This window comes from Jatropha curcas, chromosome 3, assembly GCF_041381405.1.
Source record: "Jatropha curcas cultivar XTBG-Jc1 chromosome 3, XTBG_Jcur_1.0, whole genome shotgun sequence".
In the NCBI taxonomy this organism is placed as follows: domain Eukaryota; kingdom Viridiplantae; phylum Streptophyta; class Magnoliopsida; order Malpighiales; family Euphorbiaceae; genus Jatropha; species Jatropha curcas.
The window spans coordinates 1,159,006-1,176,895 of record NC_143153.1 but is presented as its reverse complement, the minus strand read 5'-3'; the positions used below and the strand labels follow the sequence as shown (position 1 = coordinate 1,176,895).

General features: G+C 34.2%; 3 protein-coding genes across 5 annotated transcripts; 2 read left to right on the top strand and 1 right to left on the bottom strand.

The window, feature by feature from the left end:
• The first annotated feature begins 3,182 nt into the window (after positions 1-3,182).
• Positions 3,183-5,133, top strand: LOC105644741 (putative disease resistance protein At1g58400). 2 transcript variants are annotated; one of them, XM_037641878.2, is made up of 2 exons: positions 3,183-3,517; positions 3,668-5,133. In XM_037641878.2, the coding sequence occupies exons 1-2, from the start codon at positions 3,409-3,411 to the stop codon at positions 4,927-4,929; spliced, it is 1,371 nt and encodes a 456-aa protein (XP_037497806.1). In that variant the 5' UTR covers positions 3,183-3,408; the 3' UTR covers positions 4,930-5,133. The 2 variants fall into 2 exon arrangements, with proteins under 2 accessions (XP_037497806.1, XP_089575923.1); XM_089719797.1 differs by having other exon boundaries at positions 3,596-5,133.
• Positions 5,088-6,283, bottom strand: LOC149497292 (small heat shock protein, chloroplastic-like). Of its 2 annotated transcripts, XM_089719799.1 has the most exons (3): positions 5,832-6,283; positions 5,248-5,718; positions 5,088-5,156 (listed from the first exon to the last, which is right to left on the bottom strand). In XM_089719799.1, the coding sequence occupies exons 1-3, from the start codon at positions 6,034-6,036 to the stop codon at positions 5,131-5,133; spliced, it is 702 nt and encodes a 233-aa protein (XP_089575925.1). In that variant the 5' UTR covers positions 6,037-6,283; the 3' UTR covers positions 5,088-5,130. The 2 variants fall into 2 exon arrangements, with proteins under 2 accessions (XP_089575925.1, XP_089575924.1); XM_089719798.1 differs by having other exon boundaries at positions 5,088-5,718; positions 5,832-6,282.
• Positions 6,284-9,037: 2,754 nt separating this feature from the next.
• Positions 9,038-10,636, top strand: LOC149497291 (putative disease resistance protein At1g58400). Its single transcript, XM_089718847.1, has one exon. The coding sequence runs from the start codon at positions 9,038-9,040 to the stop codon at positions 10,634-10,636; it is 1,599 nt and encodes a 532-aa protein (XP_089574973.1).
• The last annotated feature ends 7,254 nt before the right edge of the window (positions 10,637-17,890 follow it).

Here is a 17,890-nt window from a genome sequence, read left to right as displayed (position 1 = left end):
TCAACAAAAACTGCATATGCGTGGCCCATATCTTAGCCGTCGGAAAAACAAATTTGTGCACCTTGAAATTAATTAATTTATTTAAATATATTTAGGCCTTAATTTATTTAATTCAATTAGGAAAAATTTAACTTATCTAAGCAACAAACCCAAATTAATAGGCTTCTAAATACGTCCGAACTTAGCCTAAAATAAGTGGAAAAACCTGAAAGAAAAATATTAATATTTCATTTGTAGTTTGCACAAGTTGAAGTTGGTAAGGAATCAACGTACACAAGCTCACAACAAGCAGTTGCATCTTCCAAAATTTTCAAAGCTTGTTGATATGGATTGGAGACCCCTCCAACTCAATTCATTCAACCAATAAAGAAAAATTAAAGCAAAATAATAAAAAAAAAAAGACACATTTCTTTTTATATATAATATAAAAAACCTGAGGAAAATTGAAATTTCAATTAGGAGGCATGAATTGCAGTTTTTGAAGCATTCCCAATTTTTCTTTTTAAATGAAGCTTATGGTATTCCAAATGTAGAATAATGGCCCAATGTATATAAAAGATCCAGTGATATTTACTTACATTCCGTGTATTTGGAAGAATTAATATTTAATATTTAATTTAATAATTTGTATTTTGCTTCTTATCGTTGTTTATATTTTAGGGATGTGTTTTCTATTTTTTGTTGCTTTTCATTAGTTAGTTTTTTTGTTTTTGACTTTTTTTTTGGTTATGCATGTAAATATATGGTGTTCAGAAGCAGATTTTGCATATGCGTTGGGGAAAAAAAAAGAACAATTTCAATATCATTGTAGAGAAATTTCTGAAAGGGGTTGAAGCCCAAGGTTAAAAAACCTGTTGCTATAATGCTTGCTTTAAAAAAATAATAATAAATAAATATTATGCAGTCAAAGCGTACATTATAAGATGAATAGGAGAAGACTTAGATTAAAGCTAGTCTGTGTTGATCAAGAAATAAAGTTTTGTATGGATTATTATTCGTTAGAAAAGAAAATTGATAGTGTTTGCTTTTGGAGTTTTGGTTTTTTAAAATATTTCTTTGTTCTTTCTTTCTTTTCTAGGAAGATGTTTGTTGAATTGAAGGGCTATTTTAATTTTCAAAAATAAAATAATATGTACAAAAATATGCTAGTTAGCTTTGAATCTTGCAATGTCATTCATATCTAATGTACAAAACACTTCTTTCCTTTTCTCTTCCTTCAAGAGAGAAATACTTCCTTTCTGCTCTCCTTGTTTCCTTTCTTTCTTCAAACCTATTCCATTCTCCCAAACAAAGTGTAAGATAATGTCATTCGGCTTATAATCGAATATTAGAGTGTTTACCACGTTATATAATAGTCACGATCCTGAATTAAAAATACCGTCCAATTCTCACAATTTCTTCTCATTTTAACTGATTATGACGTATAAAAAAGAACAAGAGAGAATTTTATTCTACCCACCCACTAGTATAGGAACAGAGAGCACCAACTTAAAAAGTGAAAGGACAGGCATATCTTATAATATTATATTGCCACGTAGACCACTATTCTCAAAAACTAACACCTACAACATGTTTTGCCAAAGGTATAAATTGCCACTTAGCTTTATTACTTTAGATGAGTGACATCTTTAATTCCATGGCTGACCTATTCTCTTAGTTATAACATGGAATGTGTAAACGGAATAATATTGTGGGCTACACAATAAATATAATTTTCTCTTTTCAATGACTTTTACTAAATTAATGGTAATTTTATAATAAAAAATACTTGAATTCGGAACATTGCATTTTTCACGTCTTTTACAAAATATAGAAAGACTAACTAAATCACAATTGAAAGTAATATTGCATGGTTCTTTATACTGATAATGGTTTTTTTATATATACCTTTTATCTTTTATATTCAAAATATTAATTTAATATGTAAACTTTTTATCCTATTAATAAATTCTTTTTTAAATTTTTTCATATAAAATAATTTATACCTTCTTCAGGAAGCAATATTTTCTTCTCTTTTCTTTTTTTAATGATTGCGCTCTTAATTTTGTTATTTGTGTGGACATTAAGGCCATGCTAAATATGAAATTTAACTAAATATGGGTGAGATGAGATGACATAAATTTTTTTTTTTTTTTTTAATTAGATATCCCGAATTCGAACTCTAAATATGAAATCCCTTTCAACGCTCGGAGAAAGTGAACTCTAAACGTGAAGACTTTCAAAGCTTAGAAAAAGTGTTTTTTCCCCTTTTATATGTCTGCCTAATGTAAATTCAAACTGGTCGAGCCAATGAGCTATGGATACCGGATCATTAAAACCTTAAGTTATATTTGGACACAACCAACGTTCTGGTTCTATTGGATTTTGAATCAAACACTATTTTACTTATAACTTTTAACTTAAAAGATAAATTTAACTAAATTAGAAGTCAAACTAAAAGACCATCTATATTAGGAAAAAAAGGTTTTACAAATATTGAAAATTCAAGAAGATGTGTGATTTATCTCAATCCATTAAAAAAGAAAATCTATTTTATCTGGGAAAAAAATGAAAATTCAGCAATTACGTAGGATTTAGTTACTGAAATTCAATTTTTTGATGGAAAATTATTTTTTAGAAATGTAAAATTTGAAAAAAAATATTACAGGAAAGTTGAATATTGTATTGGAATGACAATAAATGTTTTCCGTTGAACAATAAATATTGTATTATTTAAAATTTCCTTTTTTTCTACGAGAATTTAATTTTCCACCATTTAAATTTAAGTTGGTAAGAAATCAACATAGACAAGGTCAGAACAAGCAGTTGCATCTACCAAAATTTTTTCCTAAGTAGATAAGTCCTTCCTCTCAAAATTTTTGGAAGCATTGACTCTATCTGCTGACTTCGAAAAGTGTTATCTTTTGGAAAAATAATTATTTCATCCCTGAGTTTTACCATAATTATCTAAATAGTGTAGTCCTTTGTCAAAATATTTTAAATATCCCTGAGATTTGCCTCCCTGATACTGCTTGGTCATTCCGTAAAAAAAAACATACATTTTCCATTAATTTTAAAGTAAAAAGACAAGATTAAAGTAAAAAAACACACATTTTTCTAAATTTTGGCTAAATTGATGTTGAACAGTTAAAATTATAGGGTCACCGCTCATTTTGTAGACTCTTTGTCCTTTTTTTTTCCTTTATTATCCTTTTCTTTCTTTACCCTTTGAATTTGATGGTGGATCTCTGAAGAAATTCTTGTTACCCTTAAAGCTTCTCTTAAAGTGACAATTGAAAAAGCATCAAGCATCTTTTCTCTCTGGAGCTGGTGTTGATTAGTTGAAAATCTCCAGATAAAATAATTATTTTACCTTATCTTTTCTTTTTCTAGGTTTTCAGATCTCAGTTCCTTCACGCATCCAAAAATATGCCTCAGATCTGCTTCACTCGTGAATCGAGTGATCGACAAGAAATGTATTTTGCGGAGATGCAAAGAAGAAAGGATAGCTTATCTTCTACAGCACTAAACGAAATAGGTGAGAGTTGTTCTTCTTCTTCAGCTGATTTCGTTTCAATATATCAAAGTCTTCCTCATTATCTCATGTCCTGCTTAGACTATTGCGCTATCGTTCTTAGAGGATATCATTTTCTTCTTACGAAGGCTGATATGGCTCGGCTTTTATCAGCTGAAGATCTGATACCAGAGAAAGAAGGGGAACTCATAGATAATCTAGCAAATAACGTTATCGACGAGTTAATTCATCTAGGACTGCTGATAGAAACATACACAGAGTCACATGATGGGCCTGATATTGACTTTAATGAATCATATGTAAATTTATGCGTTGTCGAGGTGGATGAAGTGGAATTTTTGGCTGAAGCTGCGAATTTACCTGTACGAGCTATAATACATCATTACGGGAACAATATTCCTCCTCCTGATTTCAAAACCCTTCAAATTCGTTCTCTATTTTTGGATTCACTATTTGGATTTTCTCGGGCCTATATGGAAACTATTTGCAAGTTGCAATATTTATTGGTGTTAAGTTTGGATGGCGACCTTGGGGAGGGATTACCTGACGAAGTGGGTGACTTGTTTAACCTGAGATATTTGAGGTTGAGTTCTTTAGAAATGGATGAACTTCCACAGACATTAGGCAACCTTCAAAACCTACAAACTTTGGATATAGACAACTCTGAAGAGGGAATTAGAGTTCCAAGTGGAATTGGAACATTGAAAAGTCTTCTTACTTTAGGTGACGTATATGCTGGAGGCGTCACTGCCAGTGAACTAAGCTCGTTAACCCAACTGCAACAACTCAGTGTTTTCTCTGTGTCTGAAGATAATTCCACCCAACTATTTGCAGCCATCACGAAGATGGAAAATCTTGTCTCCTTGTCACTCCAAGCAGATGAATGGGACTCCTTTCATTCATCTGTTCTAGATTTGGAATCATTTTCCCCTCCATCTTCTATTAAACATCTGAGTTTATGTGGTGCCCTTGTTGAAATGCCTGCTTGGCTTGCCTCCATGGAAAACCTCACTGTGTTACATTTAAATAATTCCAATCTATTAGAGCCCCCAGCCCCTACACTTCAATTTCTTCCCAAATTAAAGGTTCTTCATATAGATGGTGCTTATAAAGTACGCTGCATCGGTAAAGAGTTCTGTGACGCAGGTGGGTTTCCAAAGCTTGAAAAACTTACTTTCTCTGATGAGGATATCCTAGTGGAGTGGACAGAGATAGCCCGTGGAGCTTTTCTTAGTTTAAGGGAGCTTGAATTTTGGTCTTGTCCAAAGTTGAGGTTTCTTCCAGAAGGCTTACAGAATATTTCTAGTCTTCAGGTGTTGAATTTGTATGATACACATATGGAACTTGAAAGGCGATTATTGGGTGAAGAGAGTTACAAGATCAAGCATATTTCAAAAGTCAACATCAATCGCTGAAAACGCGAGAGAATTCGTACAAAATAAGTTAGAAAAAAGAAAACTCTCAGATGTTACTTTATTTCATTAGGTGATTTTACGGTGGTAGTTATTTTTTTTTTTTTATATATAAGTTTTCTTTGAATGACAATTAAAATATCGTCTACTCCAGGATGCAATTCCATAATCAGAATATTTTTATCCAGAAAGTTTTGGTTCTCTTTACACCCAAAGCTTCTTACATAGCACTGACCAAAAAAAAAAAAAAAAAAGTAGTCATTTAGATAAACTTCATATAGGAAGTGAATAATCATTGAACATTGATATCAAGAATCTTGCCTGTGGTAGAAGCTTTAGGAATGGTTATATACAAAACTCCATCTTGAACCTCAGCTTTTATTTTCTCAAACTGTATGTTCTCAGGTAATGCAATTCTGCATCTATATTTCCCATAGCTCTTAGCAGACCATCCTCCATCTTCTTCTTCTTCTTCCTCTATTCCATTTTGTGCACCATTGACATTATTTTTCTCGGGCACCTTCTCTGCTTTCAAAACCAACATCTTCTCTTCAACCCACACCTTCACATCTTCTTTAGTCATTCCAGGCATGTCAAATCTCATCTTGTACTCTGTTTCTCCTTCTTTTATCTCCCATGGAGTCCTTCCTCTGCTATACCCACTTCGTTCAACTGGTGAAGGTGGCTCTGATGGCCAAGTAGCCGTATAGACAAAAGGGTCTTCCATCATTCTCTCCATCGTCTCCATCATCTGCTGTACTGTTCTAGCTGTAGGAAATCTGTCCCATAGCCCTGCAATTCAAGATTTTTCTCAAAATCTTAAAAACCCCACATTTTACAACTAAATTTAGACAATTAAGAGAGAACAATTAATTTGTTACTAATTAATTAAATTAATTACATACCAACTGGAGCAACAGGAGCCGTTCTTTTCTTGGTTTGGGGGTGTTGATGGTGCTGCTGCTTGGTGGCTTTCTGTAAATGATCAAGATTGTCTCTATTTTCTGCTGCCTTTGCTTTGACAATGAAACGAAGGTTTCTTGATCGAGCAGAAGTGCTTTTTGATGATAAAGGAAGAGAAAAGGTTAAATTGGAAAGAGCTTGAGACATTTTTCTAAAGGAATGAACTCCAAGCTTTTACTTGATCGGTGGAGAAACACAGAAGGAATTGGTGACATGTAAAGAGAGGAGTGGACATTTCTGGAAACAGCATTTTGTGATGTATAGAAAATGGGAGTGGCAGAGGACCTTAACGTTCTGGAACTCTCCAGAAATTCATTCCTTAACTTCTGGCTGTTTCTGAAATAATTTTGTTTCTAATTATAGATAAGCCTTGCTCAAGTACTATCCGCTTCCTCTCTGTTCTTGATGTTGACCCTAATTGGGCCAGTAACTAGGCCAGGCCCATCCTGGTCCATCTCCGAAAATTATATAGAATTTTACCCAAAAAAATTGATATAAATCCAATAGGCTTTTCTGATACCCTCTCCTGAGGATAATTTTAGAATACAAATTATTCTTTGTTTAGATTCCATTCGATCCGCATCCGTACACCAAACTAATCAATAAAGAATTAAAAAAAAAATATTACTGTTTTATTTTTCATTCAATAAGTATTTAGAAATATCCTAATTTGAATCGAAAAACTGCTTTTAATTAGCATAATATATGAAATGCTGAATACTCTTCTTCTGGAAAGGGAAGAACTCTCTCTCTTTTCAAACAAAAACAAATAGTGTTGCATGAATTTATATTGCAAATATTACGTGATATTTATAAAATAATTTTCATCACATTAATAATAATTATACATTTTCACGAATAAAAAGTAAAAAAAAAAAAAAAAAAATTTACAATCCAAATATCTTAGCATAATTGATGACTGTCAAAAAGGAAAAATCTCTTCCAGATTACTAAAGCCATCCCATGAAAGCAAAGAGTCTACATTATCAATCCAATTCTGCTGAGATTCTTCTTTGATGACAGATTCTTCAATTCTTGAACAAAAAGATTCAGATTTATCAGTACAAGAGTTCAAAACAGATCCTGCATCAAATTCTTTTCTCAAAGATTCACTTTCTATCTGATAATCCTTCACTTTTGACTCTTCTTTAGCGGTTTCAGCTTCTTCTGTATCAATTCTCTTATGGGTTTGTGGGTCTATACCAAGAATCTTTAGTTTCTTCTTAATTCTTGTATTCCAATTGTTCTTTATTTCATTATCTGTACGGCCTGGAATATGTGCAGCAATTTTAGACCACCTGCAGAATCATACAAAATTTAATAATTTCATACAGTGTGTTTAATAGTGATTTAAAAAGCATAATCACAAGAATTAATCTCAATCTGCAACTCTTCCCACACCTTAATAAACCTACTTATGTACTTAATATTAACCACAGGAACAAGAAAATATTTGTCTTTCTGTTACAAAAACAAGAAATGCCAAGAAGCTAGTTAATCAAGAGAAGCAACGGCTTTTGTCTGCAATTATTGATGATAGAGTCCACCTTTATTTTAATGGACCACTCAACCCTTCTCTTTTTAACGGTAAATTGTACAAAGTGATTATTATTTTTAATAAACAAATAAACCGTTTGTCTTATGAATGTTAAGATACATAATATGGTATTTTCACGTGATCCAAAATAATATTCAAAAAATACAGTTAAATATTTTCGATGGGGTGAGATAGGGGTGGCCACGGTTCCGGAACCGGCGGTTCCGGTTCCAAAAAAATTGGAACCGGAACCGAACCAAAAATTTCCGATTCCAATTCCGGTTTGGAACCGAACGGTTCCGGTTCCGATACGTTTTCAAAACCGACGGTTCCGATCGGTTTTCCGACCGGTTTTCCGGCAATCGCATAATTTTAAATTTTAAATTTTGAAGTCCGGTTTTCAAAATTTAATAAATTTGTGAAAATTATTTCTAAAAACAATACACCTAAAAAACTAAAAAATGCTTCAATTAAATTTATTTTTTTAAAGACTTGAACAACAACAAAGAAACGCAAACCCAACCAACCCATTAGGGAAAAAGGAATTAACAAGAAAATAAAAAGATGATCCAAACCATTAGCACTTGATACAATTGATAAAAATAAAAAAATAAAGAAGAAGAAGAAGCAAAAGACGTGGAGGTAAAAAAGAAAAAGACTTTACCTCTTAGTTCGGTGGTGGGTTTGAAGGGGAAGCCTATGACTATTTGATTTTCTTGATAGTGTAAAGAAAATCACAACAAAATTTAAAAAAAAAAAAAAATTGACAATTTGGCTAGAACCGGCGGTTCTAACCGGCCGAAGAACCGGCGGTTCCAATCCGGTTCTAATCCGATTCTGACCGGTTTTGTGGAACCGCCGGTTTGCGGTTCCACAAATCTAGAACCGGATCTGAATCGGAAATCTCCGGTTCCGGTTCCCTCCGGTTCTAGTTACGGTTCGGGACCGGTTCGAACCGATGGTTCCGGTTCCGAAAACCGTAATATGGCCACCCTTAGGGTGAGATGAGATAGTATAGATTCTTTTTCTTTTAATCAGATATTTCGAATTCAAACTCATTTTATATGTCTGCCTAATGTGAATTCAAACTAATCGAGTCAATGAGCTACGGACACCGAATCATAAAAAAATAAAACATTGTTGAATATTAAAACCTCGAGTTATATTTGGACACCACCAACTTTTTGGTTCTATTGGATTTTAAATCAAACACTAATTTACTTATAACTTTTAACTTAAAAGATAAATTTAACTAAATTAGAAGTCAAACTAAAAGACCATCTATATTAGGAAAAAAGGTTTTATAAATATTGAAAATTCATGAAGATGTGTGATTTATCTCAATCCATTGAAAAAGAAAATCTATTTTATCTGGGGAAAAAAAATGAAAATTCAGCAATTACGTAGGATTTAGTTATTGAAATTCAATTTTTTTATGGAAAATTATTTTTTACAAATGTAAAATTTGAAAAAAAAATATTATAGCAAAGTTAAATATTGCATTGGAAAGACAATAAATGTTTTCATATCTTTTAAGGTTAACTTTTGTAAACTTCTCGATTTTCATATCTTTTCCCTTATCTTTTCTGGTTCCTTCACGCATCCAAAAATATGCCTCAGATCTGCTTCACTCGTAGATCAAATGATCGAAAAGAAATGTATTTTGCGGAGATGCAAAGAAGAAAGGATAGCTTATCTTCTACAGCACTAAACAAAATAGGTGAGAGTTGTTCTTCTTCTTTAGCTGATTTCGCTTCAAAAAATCAAAGTCTTCCTCATTATCTCATGTCCTGCTTAGACTATTGGGCTATCGTTCATAGAGAACGATATCGTTTTCCTTTTACGAAGGCTGATATGGCTCGGCTTTTATCAGCTGAAGATCTGATACCAGAGAAAGAAGGGGAACTCATAGATAATCTAGCAAATAACGTTATCGACGAGTTAATTCATCTAGGACTGCTGATACAAACATACACAGATGGATATGGGCCTAGTATTTACTTTAATGAATCATATGTAAATTTATGCGTTGTCGAGGTGGATGAAGTGGAATTTTTGGCTGAAGCTGCGAATTTACCTGTACGAGCTATAATACATCATCACAAGAACAATATTCCTCCTGATTTCAAAACCCTTCAATTTCGTTCTCTATTTTTGACTTCATTCGGATCTGTTTTATCTCGGGCCTATATGGAAACTATTTGCAAGTTGCAATATTTATTGGTGTTACGTTTGGGTGGCAGCTCTGCGGAGAGATTACCTGACGAAGTGGGTGACTTGTTTCACCTGAGATATTTGAGCTCGAAATTGTTTTGGAAGGATGAACTTCCACAGACATTAGGCAACCTTCAAAACCTACAAACTTTGGATATACTCAGCAACCTTCAAAACCTACAAACTTTGGATATACTCAGCCCGTTCCCTTTTCAGGGAATTAGAGTTCCAAGTGGAATTGGAACATTGAAAAGTCTTCTTACTTTAGGTGAAGTATATGCTGGAGGCGCCATTGCCAGTGAACTAAGCTCGTTAACCCAACTGCAACAACTCAGTGTTAACTGTGTGTCTGAAGATAATTCCACCCAACTATTTGCAGCCATCACGAAGATGGAAAATCTTGTCTCCTTGTCACTCAAAGCAGATGAATTCTACTCCCTTAATTCATCTGTTCTAGATTTGGAATCATTTTCCCCTCCATCTTCTATTAAACATCTTAGGTTATATGGTGCCCTTGTTGAAATGCCTGCTTGGCTTGCCTCCATGGAAAACCTCACTGTGTTACATTTAAGGTATTCCAATCTATTAGAGCCTCCAGCCCCTACACTTCAATTTCTTCCCAAATTAAAGATTCTTCGTATAGATCGTGCTTATAAAGTACGCTGCATCGGTAAAGAGTTCTGTGACACAGGTGGGTTTCCAAAGCTTGAAATACTTGCTTTCTCTCAGGAGGATATCCTAGTGGAGTGGACAGAGATAGGCCGTGGAGCTTTTCCTAGTTTAAGGCATCTTGAATTTTCGTTTTGTCCAAACTTGAGGTTTCTTCCAGAAGGCTTACAGAATATTTCTAGTCTTCAGGTGTTGAATTTGTGTGGTACACATATCGACCTTGGAAGGCGATTACTGAGTGAAGAGAGTTACAAGATCAAGCATATTTCAAAAGTCAGCTTCAGCGTCAACCGGAACGATTGGTTTAGGCATGGGGTTCGGTTCTAACCCGAACCGAACCGTACTGTAGATGAACCGATACTTGACCAGAACCGGCAGTTCATAATTTTGAACTGGAACCGGCGGTTCAAATACCGGTTAAGGTTCATGTGAATGTTAAAATATGAATCGGAACCGGCCCGAAACCGGCGGCTCCGGTCAGGTTCGAACTGGATGCACAAAAAAATTGTAGCTTAAAATTTTTATAAAAAAATTTATATCACTTGATTTATGGTGAAGAGAAGTACAATGGTATGTAAATTATAAAAAGTGGTGAAAATAAATACACATTTTTTTTTACTTAATTTATATAAAAAATGGTACATGAATAGTTGATTTATAAAAAAAAAAAAAAACTTTCAAGTGTATAAAAAAAGAGTGTAACGGATAGATTTTAATATGATAGGTGATTTTTATTTATTTTTTGGTAAATAAATTTTATTCATTTTTTAATCATTTATTTATTTATTTACTGTAATTTACTAAATTATTCAAAAATATAGTTGTTATTTTTCTATTATAAGAGACAATTTGAAAAACTAATAAATGAGAAACATGTATAAATATGTTGAGTTATTTTTTATTTCACAACCAATTATATTATAACTCTTCTCTTATTCTCAATCAAAATTCTCTTAAATTTTCATAGTTCATTATTCTTTTATTGCTTTATTTTCCTTAATATTGGAATTATCTATTGTTTATTTTTTATTTTCTTACATCCAATTCTAAATTCTTTCTCTAATCTCAATTTTTTCCATTCATTTGATTTTTTTAATAATTTTCTTAATATTTGAAAATAATAATTTTCAACTCATTTCATTAATTTTATATTCTATTTATAGTTTCTATATTAGTGAATTAGCAAAATTTGTAAATTTAATGTAATAATAGTTCTAAATTAGTTAATATAAGTTTTTTTTTTCAAATTTTATAATAATTTATTTAGTTCATAAAATTTAAACATTTTAAAATTATTATTTATTTATGAATTCGGAATCAAAATTTTATTATTTTTTTAAAAATATACGTAATGCCAAATCGAATCGAAACCGTAATTCGAACCGTGCCGAACCGTACTGGAACCGAAATCGGACCAAAACCGAAAGTTCAAAAGTCGATTTCGATTCAAAATTTTAAACATCTCGAATCGGCGGTTCACTAAACCGGCTATGCCTAGATTGGTTAAAAAGAATTAATAAAACATAAGTTAAAAAAAAAAAAAAGGAAAACTCTGGATGTTACTTTATTTCATTCGGTGATTATATATATATATATATATATATATATATATATATATATATATATATATATATATTATAAGTTTTCCTTGAATGACAATTAAAATATCGGCTACTCCAGGATGCAATTCCATGATCAGAATATTATTAGCCAGAAAGTTTTGATTCTCTTTACACCCAAAGCTTCTTACATAGTACTAACCCAAAAAAGAAAAAAACGTCATTTAGTTAAACGTCACATACATATAGGAAGTGAATGATCATTGAACATTGATATTGTTGCGGAATTTAACGTGGTAATGGATAAATATTTAGTTTTGGTAGTTGATGATAAAATGAGAAGTAAAATAATAAATGGAAGAGACACAAGATTTACGTGGAAACCCTCCAATGTAGAGGAAAAAACCATGGGGCGAGAGAGGAGTAAATGCACTATGAAAAATATGGAGATACAAATGATTTTACACCCACACAAAAATACACTCAAGATAACACCTCACTACACTCAATGAATATGGCAAGAGTGTGTATATATATGAGAATGTGGTATATGAAGAGAGTGGATAGTTTAGAGAAATGCTCTTGGAGGATTTCTCTCTTGGATGAATTTCATTTGGTTGGATGTTATCAATTTGCTCCAAGCAAGGTTGCCTTATATAGAGTTGTATCACCATGTGAACAAATTTCAAGTTTGCCTTCCATTGTTGAAGATGTGCCATCCTAGTCCAAGTTAGCTCACCAACATTGAATTTTCTTAGCCACCAAAAGACTAGTATAAACCACAAAAAACATATTTCTTAGCCACCAAAAGACTAGTAGTGTGAACCAACATTGAAGCCACCCAAAGACTAGTATAAGCCATGAAAAACATGTGGCCAACCAATATAGACTTGAAGTGTGAATCTTAGAATTCTAAGGCAATTTTAACAATCTCCACCTTGACTTAAATTCTAAGATGATCTCCTTACAAAATGATGTGCATATTCCTTTCTCGCCATGCCCCAAAGGGCCTTTAGAATTGGTGAACACCGATCAAGTCCAAGCAATGCTTGAACTTGAGATTTGGAACTGGTTTCGTGAGCATATCTGCAGGATTATGAGTTGTAGCAATTTTCTTCACGATGATCTTCCCATCTGCCACAACATCCCGAATAAAATACTGCCTCACATCAATGTGCTTGGTCCTTTCATGATACATCTGATTTTTAGTTAAATGAATAGCACTTTGACTATCACAAAAAACAGTAACAACATCTTGGGTTAAACCAAGATCAGTAACCAAACCTCTTAACCAGATTGCTTCTTTGACTCCTTCAGTGATTGCAGTATATTCTGCCTCCGTAGTTGATAGTGCCACAATGGACTGCAATATATTCCAGCTAATGGCAGAATTGCATAAAGTAAATACATAACCTGACAAAGACCTTCTCTTATCAAGATCACCTGCATAATCAAAGTCAACATATCCAACAACAATATTCGGTGTTACCTTATTCCTATCAAAAACCAAACCAGTATCCGCAGAACCTTTCAAGTAGTGGAATATCCATTTAACTGCTTGCCAGTGTTCTTTACCTGGATTACTCATGTACCTGCTCACAACACTAACTGCCTGTGCAAGATCAGGTCTAGTGCATACCATAGCATACATAAGACTACCAACTGCACTAGAATAGGGCACATGTGACAATTGCTCTTTCTCTTCATTAGACCGAGGGCAAAAATCAGATGATAATTTAAAATGAGCTGCAAGAGGAGTACTCACAGGTTTTGAGTTATTCATGTTGAATCTCTCAAGAACCTTCTCAATGTAATTTCTTTGAGATAAATACAATTTTCCAGCTGATCGGTCTCTATGAATCTCCATACCAAGAATTTTCTTTGCAGCACCAAGATCTTTCATCTCAAATTCACTGCTCAAGTGATCTTTCAATTCTTTGATTAGTGACTTATCACGAGCAGCAATTAGCATATCATCAACATATAACAATAAGTAGACAAAAGATCCATCTGAAAACTTCTTGTGATAAACACAATTATCATACTGACTACGACAATACCCATGCTCAACCATAAAGGAATCAAACCTTTTGTACCATTGTCTCGGGGACTGTTTTAGTCCATAAAGAGACTTCTTCAAGTGACAAACATAGTCTTCTTTTCCAGGAACAACAAATCCTTCTGATTGTTGCATATAAATCTGCTCCTCGAGCTCTCCATGTAAGAAAGCAGTCTTGACATCAAGTTGTTCTAATTCAAGATCTTGCAAGGCAACAAGGGCAAGAAGTACACGTATAGAAGTGTGACGAACAACAGGAGAAAACACTTCATTAAAGTCTACACCATGTTTTTGAGTGTAGCCTTTAGCAACTAAACGTGCTTTATATCTTGCATCTTCAACGCCGGGATTGCCTTCTTTCTTCTTATAGACCCATTTACAGCCTACAACTCTTTGGCCTTTTGGCAATTTCACCAACTGCCAAGTATCATTCTTGTGCAGAGATTCAATTTCTTCTTGCATCGCAACTTGCCACTCAGAAGAATTAGGACATGAGATTGCTTCAGAGTATATGTGAGGTTTTCCACCTTCAACTGTATCCTCTGCAACAGCAAGAGCATAAGCAACCAAATTCCCTTCATTATATCTTTCAGGCCGTTTGATTTCTCTCCTGGATTTATCTCTAACAATAGAATAGTTTTCACGACGATCTGGTTCAGTGGAATCAGGAACCTCCGATGTGATCCGAGATGAGGAAATATTCTCTTCGCTATGAGTTGGTATCTCAAATTCAAGCTCCACCTTCTCGTCAGTTTTCTTTGAATCACCTGTGTCAGACGGAGAAGAACTGACAGTTTCTTTTTCAGGGAGAATTAGCACATTTTCATTGAAAGTAACGTCTCTACTGATAATTACTTTCTTAAGTTCAGGACACCACAAGCGATACCCTTTCACACCAGATGCATAACCAATAAATATGCATTTTAGAGCTCTAGGCTCTAATTTTCCCTGATTTACATGTGCATATGCAGGACATCCAAAAATTTTTAAATTCGAATAATCAATAGGATTACCTGACCAAACTTCCTCTGGAATCTTGAAGTCGAGTGATGTGTGTGGGGAACGATTCACCAAATAACATGCGGTAGATGCAGCTTCGGCCCAAAATTCTTTAGGCAAGGCATCATTAGAGAGCATGCAATAAACTCTCTCCATCAATGTCCTGTTCATTCGTTCTGCAACTCCATTTTGTTGAGGCGTACCGGCAACCGTGCGGTGTCTCACAATTCCTTCATTTTCGCAGAACGCATTGAAATCACCTCCACAAAACTCTAGACCATTATCGGTCCTGAGTCGCTTGACCTTCTTCCCTGTCTGGTTTTCCATCAAAATCTTCCACTTCTTAAAAGTGGAAAAAACTTCATCTTTGTGCTTTAAAAAATAAGCCCAGATTTTACGAGAAAAATCATCAATAATGGTTAGCATGTAACGATGTCCTCCTTTTGAAGGAACACGTGAGGGTCCCCAAAGATCTGAATGAATATATTCAAGAGTACCTTTGGTTCTATGAATTCTGGTACCGAAAGTTAATCTTTTCTGCTTACCAAGAATGCAATGTTCACAGAACTCCAACCTACCGGTATTCTGACCGCACAAAAGACCTCTCTTGCTCAGGATGGTCATTCCTTTTTCACTCATATGGCCAAGATGCCATAATTTTGTGACGTCTGAATCTGACATAGATAATGATACAGCCGCAGAACTTGTAACAGTAGATCCTTGCAACACGTACAAACTCCCAAATCTGTTAGCTTTCACTAAAATAAGAGCACCTTTAGAGACCTTTAGAACTCCACCTTCAGCTGCATATTTACACCCAAGGGACTCCAGGGTGCCAAGAGAGATAAGGTTCCATTTCAAGTCGGGAACATGTCTAACACCGGTTAAAGTTCTAACCATGCCATCATGCATTTTAATTCTAATTGTTCCTTTTCCTACAACTTTACACTGAGCATTATTCCCCATTAAGACAATACCATAATCAACTGATTCATAAGTGGTAAACCAATCTTTATGAGGACACATGTGATAGGAACAAGCAGAATCTAGAATCCACTCCGTTTTAGATCTAGTTCCAAAATCAGTAATAAACAAAACTTCACCTTCAGACTCTTTTTGAGCAATACTTGCTTCAGCTGAATTTTCTGAATTCTTCTGATTATTATTTTCGCCTTTTTGCTACTTATTTTCCAACTTAAAGCATTCTAAAATTGCATGTCCCTTTTTCTTGCAATAGCGACAAAATTTCTTATTATTTCGGCCTCTAGACTTTGATCTGGATTTACTTCTACTGCTACTACCATGATCCATAGTTCTCCCCCTAACAATTAACCCTTCAGCTTCATCCTTTGAATTATTCTCATAGTCATATTTTTCTTTTGACAAGAGATTTTGTTTGACATCATCAAAGGTTAGGGTCTCATTACCACCGTATAACATAATATCTTTAAAGTTACGGTATGACCGGGGAAGTGAGTAAACTAACAAAACAGCTTTATCTTCATCATTGATTTCAACATCCAAATTTTCCAAATCAACTATGATGGAATTAAACTCATCAAGGTGAGTTTGAATGGGTGTACCTTCGACCATCTTAATGGTATAGAGGCGCTCCTTGAGACGAATCTTGTTGGCAAGACTCTTTGTCATATACAATGACTCCAACTTAAGCCATAAACCTGCAGTTGTATCCTCCTTGATAACCTCTCGCAGAACTTCTTTTGATAAACAAAGTTGGATTGCTGACAAGGCTTTTTCATCCAACTCTTCCCAATCTTCATCCGACATGGTGTTCGGCTTTTTCGCCTTTCCTGCAAGGGCCTTTTTCAACCGATGCTGGGTGAGAACGGCCATCATCTGAACTCGCCAAATGCCGAAACTGATTTTTCCATCAAACTTCTCAACATCAAATTTTATGACAGAAGCCATGTTGTGAAATCCAAATAAATATTACAACGCTCTGATACCAGTTTGTTGCGGAATTTAACGTGGTAATGGATAAATATTTAGTTTTGGTAGCTGATGATAAAATGAGAAGTAAAATAATAAATGGAAGAGACACAAGATTTACGTGGAAACCCTCCAATGTAGAGGGAAAAAACCACGGGGCGAGAGAGGAGTAAATGCACTATGAAAAATATGGAGATACAAATGATTTTACACCCACACAAAAATACACTCAAGATAACACCTCACTACACTCAATGAATATGGCAAGAGTGTGTATATATATGAAAAGGTGGTATATGAAGAGAGTGGATAGTTTAGAGAAATGCTCTTGGAGGATTTCTCTCTTGGATGAATTTCACTTGGTCAATTTGCTCCAAGCAAGGTTGCCTTATATAGAGTTGTATAACCATGTGAACAAATTTCAAGTCTTCCTTCCATTGTTAAAGATGTGCCATCCTAGTCCAAGTTAGCTCACCAACATTGAATTTTCTTAGCCACCAAAAGACTAGTATAAACCACAAAACATATTTCTTAGCCACCAAAAGACTAGTAGTGTGAACCAACATTGAATCCATCCAAAAACTAGTATAAGCCATGAAAAACATGTGGCCAACCAATATAGACTTGAAGTGTGAATCTTAGAATTCTAAGGCAATTTTAACAGATATCAAGAATCTTGCCAGTGGTAGAAGCTTTAGGAATGGTTATATACAAAACTCCATCTTTAACCTCAACTTTTATTTTCTCAAACTGTAGGTTCTCAGGTAATGCAATTCTGCAGCTATATTTCCCATAGCTCTTAGCAGACCATCCTCCATCTTCTTCTTCTTCCTCTATTCCATTTTGTGCACCATTGACATTATTTTTCTCGGGCACCTTCTCTGCTTTCAAAACCAACATCTTCTCTTCAACCCATACCTTCACATCTTCTTTAGTCATTCTCAGGCCTAAAATATGCCTCAAATCTGCTTCACTCGTGAATCAACTGATCGAAAAGAAATTTATTTTGCGGAT

Bases quoted from the DNA above. Each gene is read 5' to 3' on its own strand.
- LOC149497291 (XM_089718847.1), top strand. From the start codon at position 9,038: ATGCCTCAGATCTGCTTCACTCGTAGATCAAATGATCGAAAAGAAATG.
- LOC105644741 (XM_089719797.1), top strand. From the start codon at position 3,409: ATGCCTCAGATCTGCTTCACTCGTGAATCGAGTGATCGACAAGAAATG. The intron at 3,518-3,595 runs GTGAGAGTTGTT...TGTCCTGCTTAG, and splicing joins TACAGCACTAAACGAAATAG to ACTATTGCGCTATCGTTCTT.
- LOC149497292 (XM_089719798.1), bottom strand. From the start codon at position 6,036: ATGTCTCAAGCTCTTTCCAATTTAACCTTTTCTCTTCCTTTATCATCA. The intron at 5,719-5,831 runs GTATGTAATTAA...CTTGAATTGCAG, and splicing joins GGCTCCTGTTGCTCCAGTTG to GGCTATGGGACAGATTTCCT.